Source organism: Ailuropoda melanoleuca, chromosome 5, assembly GCF_002007445.2.
Source record: "Ailuropoda melanoleuca isolate Jingjing chromosome 5, ASM200744v2, whole genome shotgun sequence".
Taxonomy (NCBI): Eukaryota; Metazoa; Chordata; class Mammalia; order Carnivora; family Ursidae; genus Ailuropoda; species Ailuropoda melanoleuca.
The window spans coordinates 30,188,250-30,199,578 of NC_048222.1; the positions used below are offsets into that span (position 1 = coordinate 30,188,250).

At 52.5% G+C, this 11,329-nt stretch overlaps 1 protein-coding gene across 2 annotated transcripts in view; it reads left to right on the plus strand.

Annotated features, from left to right (window-relative positions):
* Positions 1 to 1,304: 1,304 nt before the first annotated feature.
* The window catches only part of DEF6 (DEF6 guanine nucleotide exchange factor), a 19,924-nt gene continuing 9,899 nt past the window's right edge, over positions 1,305 to 11,329 (plus strand). The window contains exons 1-3 of one of the 2 annotated variants that reach the window (XM_019794197.2): positions 1,453 to 1,585; positions 8,850 to 9,271; positions 10,873 to 11,013. In XM_019794197.2, coding sequence (XP_019649756.1) covers positions 10,981 to 11,013 — 33 coding nt within the window. In that variant the 5' untranslated portion in view covers positions 1,453 to 1,585; positions 8,850 to 9,271; positions 10,873 to 10,980. Of the gene's footprint in view, positions 1,586 to 8,849; positions 9,272 to 10,872; positions 11,014 to 11,329 lie in introns of both variants that reach the window. The other variant, XM_019794196.2, reaches the window with a different exon arrangement.

Sequence of the window (11,329 nt, forward strand, 5' to 3'; positions counted from 1 at the left end):
CTTCTGTGCCCAGCCCCCTCCCACGTATGCTGTGCGCATGGTCAGCTGCTCCACGTGGGCAAAGCCCCACCATGGAGTGGGGGTAGGAGGTGCCTTTGCCAAGGTCAGCAAGGGTCTCTGATGCCTCTGCTGCTCTGGTACTGAAGTCCCGGCTCTGGGGACGCCCACTGGGTGGTGTCTGGGACCATGCTATGGGATCCCAGAGCCACAATTGGACCCTCGTGAAAAGTGTGTGGGAAGACCAGACCAGCCCTGGTAGGAAAGGAAGGATGTAGGGCAGGGGACTTGATGGGAAGAACTCTTTGGGTTTGCCTCCTCCGATATGGGAGCATTGCAGGGATTGGAGGGGCCTCCTTTCCTCTCCCCAGGGCGATGGATGTGCCCCAGCCCCTTCCTGCCACCTGGGAATGGAACCCCTCCCCCCAGCCCAGGTACCCTCTCCTCTTCCGTTTACTCGTGCCAGCAGCTCATTGGAAGCAGAGGGGGCTGGGGCATGCCCCCAGGGAGAGGGATGTCTCGGTTACCCAAGCAGGCTTCTTCCAACATCCATGACCACTGTTCTGGGCGGGAGCGTGTCCCGGCCCTCACAGGCAGTGGATCTGAAGAAAGGGAAGCATGCCGTGGAGGGCCCTGAGTGCCAAGCCTCCTGCTGTCAGCACCCCAGAGCTGGCCCCCCCACAAGGTTCTCTTCCCTCAGCTGTGTGATTCAGAAACTGGCTCCCAACCTTAGGGCCAGTGGGCCCCAGAGTAGGCAGCTTTCTGAGCTGAGGCCTTTCAGAGCCAAAGCCCAAAGGATGGGGAGGCAACCAGTCACGTGCCAAGCCCGCCTGACCTGGAGAGGTGCCCTGGCCCCGTTCCTCCGCCAACTTTGTGTCATCGCCTTTGTTTTCTTCTGCTTGGGAGGAGCCCCACCACCACAGTGATGTTAGATGGCCCTAAAAGAGATGCCTGCTCTGCTTTACCTCCATCCCCAGACCTTACAACCGTGTGAGGTGGGCATGTTTCCTGCTCTACCCTGAGGGAACTGCTCAAGGAGGTTAGTAACTCATCCAAGGCCTTCCGCCTGGTAAGTGTGGCACTGAGACAGGGTACCCTCTGCCACCACCCTCTGAAAGCCAGGGTGGTCTTGCTTTTTTTTTTTTTTTTCCTCCCCTCCCCTCAGCAAGCTGCCTCTGGGAGCCCAGGAAGGCCCGGAAGTTTCTGGGGCTGAGGAGACTTCTAAAGGGCCTGACGCCCGGGGAGCCACACTGACCAGAAGCAGGGCTCCGGCTGTCCAGGTTTTGGTTCCCAGGTCCCGTGCAAAGAGTGGGGCCATGAGCACTGCAAGAGCAACAGGCCGGTTCCTGGCAGCACGGGGAGCCCGCGCGAGCAGGCAGGTGGAGCTCTTGCTCTGCGCCATGGCCCCTCTGCGGTCTCCGCAGCCGTTTGCATTTCCTGAAACCGGATCTTGGTGTCAGAGCCGCCCCCGGGCCGGGCGGGCACCTCAGCCATGGCCCTGCGCAAGGAGCTGCTCAAGTCCATCTGGTACGCGTTCACCGCCCTGGACGTGGAGAAGAGTGGCAAGGTCTCCAAGTCCCAGCTCAAGGTGAGGGGCCCCCCGGGGCCCAGGGGAGGCCGGCAGACGTGCCTCCTCGGCCCCTGCCGCCCAGGAGCCAGGCAGCAACGCTGTGCTGATGGCACTCAGCCACCCAGAGGCCGAGGCCTGGGGAGGGGAGCCGGGACTGGGTAACCGGGACGACGCAGCCCGGTGGATGCTGCTGCCGGGGTCTGGGGCCCAGGGAGGCATTGCAGAGCCTCTGCTCCCACACCTGCCCCCCGACTCTCTGGAGGGTGGAGGTGGCATCCCGAGGTTTTGAAGGCCAGCGGGCCAGGCTACATCTTACACTCCGTGTGATGAGCACACGTCTCCCCCAGAGTGAAGCCTGGGCACGCACCCTACTCCTTCCTGCTGCTTCCTCCTGACTTTGAAGAGAGACAGTTAGCTAGTACTTGTCAGTCACTTCCTCCCGGAGCTGAGAGAGAGGCTTAAAGAGCCTCTCCCGGTTCCAGACCAGGCTGACTGGGTCACCTTTGGCAGAGAAGAGCCCCTCTGAACCCTGCCTCCCAGAGGCAACAGCGCTGGGAAGGGGCAAGGACTGAGACCCTGTTCTGCAGCCGCCCAGCTCACCGCCTCCTCCTCCCACACTCTGGGTCGGCAAGCTGTTCCCTTTGGCCTTGGGACCTCAGGCAGAGAGGGGGTTGAATCTGAGCCCAGGAGGAGCCCCATCAGTGATTGCCCTACAAATCGGTACTTAAGTCCTAGACAATTCCTGGGAGAGCAGCAAGTTTCTCTCCTTCCTTCCTACAGTCCTGGCTTAGTGCTGCCTTCTCCACCCTGCTTAGTGGGGAGGAAGCAAGGCCCCAGGCCACTGGAACAGGGAACCCTAGGAGACAGGAGCAGGGGTAAGCCTCAGCTCTCGGCGACCTGCCTCAGGGGGATCATTCTTTCAGTTCACATGTTTACCGAGTGACTATGTGCCTGGCATGAAGCTAGGCCCTAGATTTCGGGTGTCTCTTCTGGGCACCACCAAAGGAGGCCTGCAGCCTCAAGGAAACCTCCATTTTTAATGACCAAGGTAGGAGGTGCCTGCCAACGAGATGAATAAGGCAGGACAGGCATTATGCCCCACCCCCATTCCAACCCCCTCCTTTGCTGAACTAGGACACAATAAACTTGGATGTCCCAAACTGGTCCTATCCCATTGTCTATCCCTTAGCCAGACTTATGAGCATCCAAAAAATGATTCTTGACTCCCCACTGGCACTACTGCCTTTGATCACCCGGAAGGCTTCCTCCACAGGCTGATTCTTCCTTACATTCTACTTCAATCCTCTTATTGCAGATCACGTCCTCTAGTGGGGGCTTCAGGATAGACAGGAGAACAGCAGATCATCCAAAACCCATCCCTGCAGAAACCTGTGCCCTACACCCATTCCCACGGCCTTTCATGTCTTGTAGGAACAATCCCAGCCTCCATAGTTTGTTGTCTCCAAGGTGCCATTATCTGTCTCCATTACCTGTACCCTGTAGCCGTTCCAGGCTCTCTATGCCTGCCCCTCACATATGGAAAGTGGTTCCCCTTTTCCTGGTGCCATCAGCCAGTAAGGCTTCCTACCCTGACCCTCATATCTTGGCCTCCAGCTGGATCGATGCCCCCTCCCCACCCCCACAGGTCGAGTATTTGCAGGGAAGTTCTATTAGGAGCTTAGATACTTGAACTGTCCACCGTCCGTACTGCATCACGGCTCAAACTGAGCCCACTCTCAGTCGCCTTTGGTCACACAGGAGCAAAGGTAGCTTTCTCCCCCACTCCACAGAAAACGTGTCCACTCTGGGAATCTCTGCTAGCGATGGGAGTTTGGGCCGGGTGGTGGCTGAGGCAGATACAGTAGGGCCCATTGTCACCCATGAGAAGGATAGGGAAGGCAGTTCTTCCCTGAGACCATAGTGAGGGATACTGGAATAGGAGGAAGTAGTGATAGTGTTGGGGGCAGGGATGCCGGAAAGGCAAAGGAGCAATAGAGAAGTGGTCAGAAGTCAGAGGAAGAAGCAGATGAGAGAGATACCAGCAGGGGCCAACCCCTCCCCTGAAAAGACTCGGGGGAGAAGGGAAAAGACCTTGGGGTTAGTCTGTCCTCACTAATACTGTCCCTGGCCTTAGGGTCTTGGATTGGGACCAGGCAGGGAGACGTGCACCAGCCCAGCAAGCAATGTCTGTCTGTGACAGTCACCACTTCCCTGATGCGTTGGGCTGCCACTGGCTATGGGCAAAAAGCCATGATGAGGGAGGAGGAAGAGCAGCCAGGCCTCTGAGAAGTAGCCCAAGGAGACAGGATGGTTTTCTCTGGAGAAGAGAAGGCTTAGGGGAGAGAGCAGATGAGTTTCCCTCTGTTCGAGTTCCTGTAAAAAGTACAACGGCCTTTGGCCAGGTGAGTTGAGAAAAGTACAATTAGACCAACAGGCATGGTACTTGTGCCCAGGACGGATTTAGGTGGACCACGATATTCCCAGGGTCCCCAGACCCTCCTTCTCCAAAGAACTTTGGGAGGAAGCAGTGGTCCTGCCAGATGGCTGCAAGGAGGAGAGCCTTGGCAATGATGGATTTCCTCATGGCCACATCCTCTTCCCTAGGGGAGCAGCCTTGGTTCTAGGCCTAGTGGGGAATCAGCTGAGAATTGGAGTGAGGGCCCTGGGATTGGGGATGTGGATGGACCAGTGTGTCTCTGGCTCAATGAGCTCTTAGGAGGCAGCAGGCCTGCCCCTTCCCCTTGACTGGCAGGAGCCGGGGTGGGCAGGGCGGGCAACCTGGGGCCTTCCCGACTTAGCTTTTTCAGGTCTTCCAGGCTCCTGAGCTTCAGGCTCTGCCTCTGGAGGGGACAACAACCTTCACTATGGTGGAGGGAAAATTAAGAGCAACTCCAGTCCAGGAATCTGCTGGCTGGGATCTTCAGCTTTGTTCTGACCCCTCCGTGCTGCTGGTCTTGGGCTAGGATGGCAGGGAGTGGTGGGACAATTTAGTGACGTGCAGAGCACTTGACTCAGAGCCACATAGGCCTGCTCCCCAGCGAGAAGACCGTGGGGAGGTGATTGCCATCTCTGAGCCTCTGGTTTCTCATCTGGAAAGGCAGAGGGTTGAACTGGGGATCGCCAGCTAGCCTACTAAAAGGCATTTTAACAAAGTACGTCAAGTAGGTGAAATTGACTCTTGATGTGGTCTCCCCTTTCCCTTTTCCGAGCCTGTCTTTCCTTTGGTGCCCACCCTCAACCCCTTCTAGCCCTTTCTTTTTCTTTTTCTTTTTTTAAAAGATTTTCTTTATTTGAGTGAGAGCGAGAGAAAGTGCAAATGGTGGGGAGAGGCAGAGAGAAAGAGAGAAGCAGATTTCCCTGCTGAGCAGGGGGCCAGATGCGGGGCTGGATCCCAGGACCCCAGATCATGACCTGAGCCTAAAGCAGTTGCTTAACTGACTGAGCCACCCATGTGCCCCCCCCCAGCCCTTTCTTGCTGTCAGCAGGCACACACCTCATCCAGAGAGTTCCACCTTTTAAAGTTTCCAGTGCTCCTCCCTCGTGATAGTAGTTGTGCTTTAGTACCCGCTGGCTGGGGAAAAGACTTTCAGTAAACTCTTAAAAGGATCTGTATATTGTAAAAGTATCACCTGGCACCTAGATACATTAAAAAAAACTATAGGCCATCTAGGTAAGAGAGAGATTATTCATTCTCTCTGCAGCCATTCCTCGGTGCTCTGCATGGGTTCCCAAACCAGTGAAGGCTGGGAACCGCAGGACCATGGGCTCAGCACCTGCCCCATCCCCACATTTGAGTTTTCAGGGAACTCACAAGCCCCTTGAGGAGAACCACTTCCCCACATGCCTTCAGAGGAAACAGTGTGTAAATGAAGCCTCTCAAAGGTCAGGGGCTGCCAACTCCGAGGTCTGGGGCTGCCTGGTTGGGCGGTAAGACTGTGAGCGTCCTCTCAGAAGGAGCCCGAATGGCAACTCTGAAAGCTACAGACACCTGGACCCCACCCCTGGAAACTCTGAGTCAGTTGGGAGGGGCGGGCCCAGCGCAGGGTTTCATCAGCTCCCCAGGTGATTCTGAGGCTCAGCCAGAGCTAAAGTGGCACAGAGATCAAGAGGTCTTTAGAGGCCGACTTCTAGGAGGACACTTCACCTCGCTGCGCCCTGATTTCCTCACCTCCAAAAGGAGGATAATGCGAGTCCCTGCCTCCAGGGCTCTCATTGATTGAAACCAGCCCCTGCGCTCCTGCACACTCTGGCCTCCACCCCTGCCATTTCCTTTCCAGTGTGACCCTCCTCTGGTCACACCCTCTCCCCACCTCTAGCCCCAACCCCCGCCCAGGCACAGGAAGCCTGGCAGCCTGAGGTCAGCTGCGCTCTCCAGGGAGAGGCCCTGAGCCCCCAGTGTCTGGGGCCTTTAATTCCTTCTTGTCCTGACACCTGACGATTCACAGGGATTGGAGTCTCTGTGCCGGACCCCTCAGATTCCACCGGCAAACAGTACAGGTGAGGAAGGCAGGTCTTACAGGGCAGTGTGGACGAATGAACTGAGGCAAGGAACAGCTCAAATAAGTGTGCTGCTGTGTGGCCCCTTCTATCCTGGGGTGGGGGTGGGGTTGTACCGCATCTCTTTGAACCCCATTTTTAGACCTGTGAAAACAGGCCCAGTGAGGTTAATTTGCTCAGAGAGATTCAATCCATGTCTGTCTGACTTTGTATTTCTCCTACTTCTTCCCGTGAAGCATTTAAGTTCGTTCAACAGATATTTATCTCATGTCCATGATATGATACAGCAGTGAATATAATGGTGAATAAAAGGGACAAGAATCCCCACCCTTGAGGTGCTGACATTCTAGTCAGAGAACACAGATGAGCAACAAAATAAGTAAAAATGTATTATGTGATGGAAAATGATACATGACATGGAAGTAAAGCAGAAACGGGGATAGAGATTGGGGGTGGGGGCAGAGGGGACAGGGTTATAGATTTAAATAAGGTGGTCTAGAGAAGTCCTCCTTGAGAAGGTGACATCTAGTAAAGACTGGAAGGAGAAGAGGGTGTGTGCCATGCCTGGACCTGGGAGAAGAATGTTCCAGGCTGAAGACATAGCAAGTCCAAAGGCCCTGAGGCAAGTGTGTGCCTGGCTTGTCTGAGGAATGTCAAGAGGGCCGGAGTAGCTGCAGAGAAGTAAGCAAGAGGGATGAAGCCAGAAAACGTGCAGCAGGTCAGGTCCTAGGGGGCCTGAGGCCTCTGGAAGGACTTGCGATTTTACTCTGAGAACAACGGGAAACCATTAGATCATTTAAGTTAGACTAGAGGAGTCAGTCAAAAACACTTATTGTGTGCAGGACATTGTACTGAGCTCTGGAATCAGGCCTTAAATTAGACTCCTTGCTGCCCTCAAGGAATGTAGAGCACCCAGAAATGCTCACACAAAAAGGGACTAGCAAAGGAATGTTATTATAGAGTGACTTAATAACAGGGTACATTAATAACAGTGGTTAGTGGCACTCTTTGCTTTTTATCTCTATAGTTTTAAATTTTTGTCATAAAAACAATATATGCTCCTGGTTAAAAAAAATCAGAATGCAGAAGAATATAATTTTAAAGAAGATGAAATTTATTCTATAAGTAAAACATGTTACTGGTTAAAAAAAAATTCAAAGACAAATGTAATGTTAAAGATGATGAAAGTTCCTCCCCTCCCTGGGGAAGGATGGTGGGGCGATAGCTGTTAACAGTTTGCTGAGTCTTCTAGATTTTTCCTATGTGCACATGAACATATTAGGTTGAACCATATGAAATTGCTGACATTTTATTGTTTCAACCTATTAAAACAGCTATTAAAATTTGCTATGGTTCAACCAAGTCTTTGCACACATTTATTTTACAAACATTTCATTCTACAGCTTGCTTTTTTCACCAGCCAGTATAGTATGCATATCTTTCCATGTCTGTTCGTAAAAACATAATAAAAATAGTACTCAACTTTTATTAAACAACGCGCTATACACCAGGTGCTGGGTTAAGCTCTTCATTCTAAAAAGCCTTTTGGAGAGGAGACCAAGGTTTAAGAGAAGTTAAGTCACTTGCCCATAAGCGCACAAGTGGCTGATGTAAAATCTTTCCAACCACACATAGGTCCATGACGCAATGTACCTGTCCCCTCCCGAAGGAGCCTCGAGCTGCCTCCAATTCCTCATGTTATGAACAATGCCTAGTGAACATTCTTGTACATGTAGCTCTGTTCCCTTGAGCATCTACAAGTTAGATGATTAGAAATGCGGGGGCAGGGTGCCTGGGTGGCACAGTCTCAGTCAGTTTCACGACCAACTCTTGGTTTGGCTCAGGTCATGATCTCTGGGTTGGGAGATCAATCTCTCCCCTGCTCGGTGAGAGTCCGCTTCCCCTCTCCCTCTGCCCCTCCCCCAGCTTACTCTCTCTCTCTCTGAAATAGATCTTAAAAACACACACACACGAAAATGCTGGGATCATGCCCAATTTTAAGTTTGATACTCTTGACCTCCAGAAAAATTACCAATTCACACCTCAACAGTAGGGCATTCAAGTCCCTATTTCTCCACAACCTCTTCAGTACCAAATGTTATCAGTCTTCTGATCTGTGTCAGTTCGATGGCTTTCTATACAGGAAGGGATCTAACATTTGTTCTGTGCAGATCTAATTCTGGCCGTCTCCGTATCCTCTCTCTATCCTCACAGCCTCTCCACGGGACAGGTATTATCCTACTGTTTTACTGATAATGACACCGAGGCTCAGAGGGTGAAGGTGTTCATCTCCCTTCCGACAGCTTAACAATTCTATGGGGAGAGTTTACCTCTTTCCGCTAGCGGAAGCAAAAATCATAGGGCTGATTCTCATTGGCCCAGGATTTGTCACGTGCCCTTCCTTGAGCCAATCGCCGTGACGCCGATATGCCCACCCCTGCCGCCGGGTGGTCTAGGGGTGCAAATAGTCCATATCACAGATACTGAGAATGGGGAGAGGTATTTCTCCAAGAAAAAGCGAGGCTCCATCACCAAATATGGGTGGAGAGGGCAGAGTTCATCAGGAAGAAACTGAAGATGTCCTCTAGAACCAAACCTGGCACAGTAGATGATGGGGTGGAGGGTGGGGGCGGGGGTCAGGGATGGCTGCCCAGAGCGGAGGGAGGGAAAAGAGAAGCACCCTCTTGCTTGGCCTTCCAACTTCCTGCTTTGCCTAAGTCGAGCCTGAGGTGCAGGAGAATACTGGGGAAAAGTCTCAATCCTTTGTCCCATCTCCTGTCACCAGATAATAAAGAAGTGAAGATCTGGCACACGTGCCTCCTCTGGGATGCTGCCAGCTCCTGTCTCAGGAACTGATTCTAAGCTTACCTGGTGGAAGCAGCCCTTCTACTCAGCATCCATTGACTGCCTTTCGTGCACAGAAGAGGACACGGGGGCCGTGGGACATAGAGATGAGCAGAGACATTGTCTCCAGAGTTCCCAGTCTACCTGCAGAGAGTCTCGGGGTCCACATCGTAACAGTGAGGGAGGCAGCCTTCAGAGCTAGACACACCTGGTTCCAAGCTCAGCCCCGCCGTTTACTCTGAACTTCCGCAAGCCTCGGCATCTTCGTCCGAAAAACAGGGATAATGTCTATGTATCACAGTTGTTGTGGAGGTTGGACATGGGGTATAGAAAGCACCTCATACAGTGACTGCCACATAGTAGGTGTGCAATAATGACTATTTTTTAAAATTTATTTTTTATTTTATTACTTATTTTTAGAGAGAGAGAGAGTGTGTGTGATCGGGGAGGCGGGGGGGGGAGGGCAGAGAAAGAGGAAGAGAGAGAATCCCAAGCTGACTGCCTGTTCAGTGCAGAGCTCGATGCGAGGCTCTATCTCACGACCCCAAGATCAGGACCGGAGCAGAAATCAAGTCAGAGGCTCCACCGACTGAGCCACCCAGGCGCCCCAGTAATGAGTAGTTTAATCATTCACCCTGTGATAAGTACTACTACAGAATTACCCCCAAGGCAATTTTATTTTTTCCTGATCTCGTTCAAACTTCAATCTCTTTGTTCTATTACGGTGGATTTGTTATTGGACTCGTGTTTTCCCTTCACACCGTCCCAGCCACCGTCCCTTCTAGGCCTTTTCCTCCACATGTCACAGACCATTTTTCATGAGGCTTCTCTGCACCCTCTCCTGCCCCCTTCCGTCTTTGAAGGACAGTGACTGGAACTGCACTTGCCCTTCCTGGGGCAGGCACACTGCAGCCTGAACTCCGAGTCTTTGATGGGAACGACGAGAAATTCGGGGCTCCTGCCCTGGGGTGACAACCACCTCCCTCTTGACAGCCCAGCATCCTGGGAAGCACCTGGGTTTTGGGATCTGCGGAGCTGGGTTTGAATCCCAGACTCTTGCTCACTGTGGGTCCTTGGGCACGTTACTGAATCTCTTGACTTGGTGTCTTTGTCTGCAGAGACAGGACATCCCTACCTAATGAAGTGGCTGAGAGCCTGGCTGCTTGGGCTTGAGTCCTAGCTCTGTTACCTCATCTGTAAAATGGGGAAATTAACAGTTGTCACGGGGTTAAGTGAATTAGAGATAACGTGCTTAGCTCAGGGCTTAGTGCACAGTAAGGGTGCACATTCTAGGTTTTTTGTTTTTATTGAGGTATAATTGTCATATAACATTATATTAATTTCAGGTGTACAACGTAATGTTGTGATATTTGTAAATATTGTGAAATGATCACCTTCGCAGTGTCTAGTTAACATCCATCACCATACAGAGTTACAAAACTTTTTTCTTGGGATGAGAATTTTTAAGATCTACTCTTAGCAACTTTCAGAGAGGCCATACAGTATTAACTATAGTCTCCTCCTCCTGACATTTTATAACTGGAAGTTGTACCTTTTGACCCCCTTCACCCATTCCACCCACCCCCCCTACCCCCTGCCCCTGGCAACCACCGATCTGTTTTCTGTGTCTTTGAGCTTGGGGTGGGGCATGGGGGGTTAGTTTGTTTTTTAGATTCCACATATAAACGAGATCATATGGTATATATTTTTCTCTGACTTATTTCACTTAGCATAACGCCCTCAAGGTCCACCCATGTTGTCGCAAATGGTAAGATTTCCTTCTTTTGTATGGCTGAATAATATTCCATTGGATACAAATGCCTATGTTTTAGTTACGATTGACTTGAATAATGTGTGCAGAGGACTTAGCCAGGATGCGAATGGCGACAAGCCAGGAGGTGGGAGCAGCCCTCTAGCCCAGTTTCGGCTGGGGCACGGGAAGGCAAACTGCCACTCTGTCTCAGGTGCTGTCCCACAACCTGTACACGGTCCTGCACATCCCCCACGACCCTGTGGCTCTGGAGGAGCACTTCCGGGATGATGACGACGGCCCCGTGTCCAGCCAGGGATACATGCCCTACCTCAACAAGTACATCCTGGACAAGGTGGGGCCTCGCTCAAGGGGGCACTTCTCCCCACTTCCCAGTCTGGCCAGCACCCTAATTCATTGCCACCCCAACTCCTCCCACCTGTAAACTCCCACTCCCGTCCCCACTGTCCGTCTCTTCCCTCCCATGTCTGTCCTTCACATTCCAGCCACTTGTCCCCTCCTTCTCCCTCGATCTCACCCCACCATCTCCCTCACCTGTATCCCAGCCTCCACCCTTCCTCCCCATCCCTGCCTAGGCTCACCTCCTATTTCCGGCTGTCGCCTTTACCAAGGGCTCTCCGGCTCCCCCCAGTGCTGTGCCCCCCGCCCCC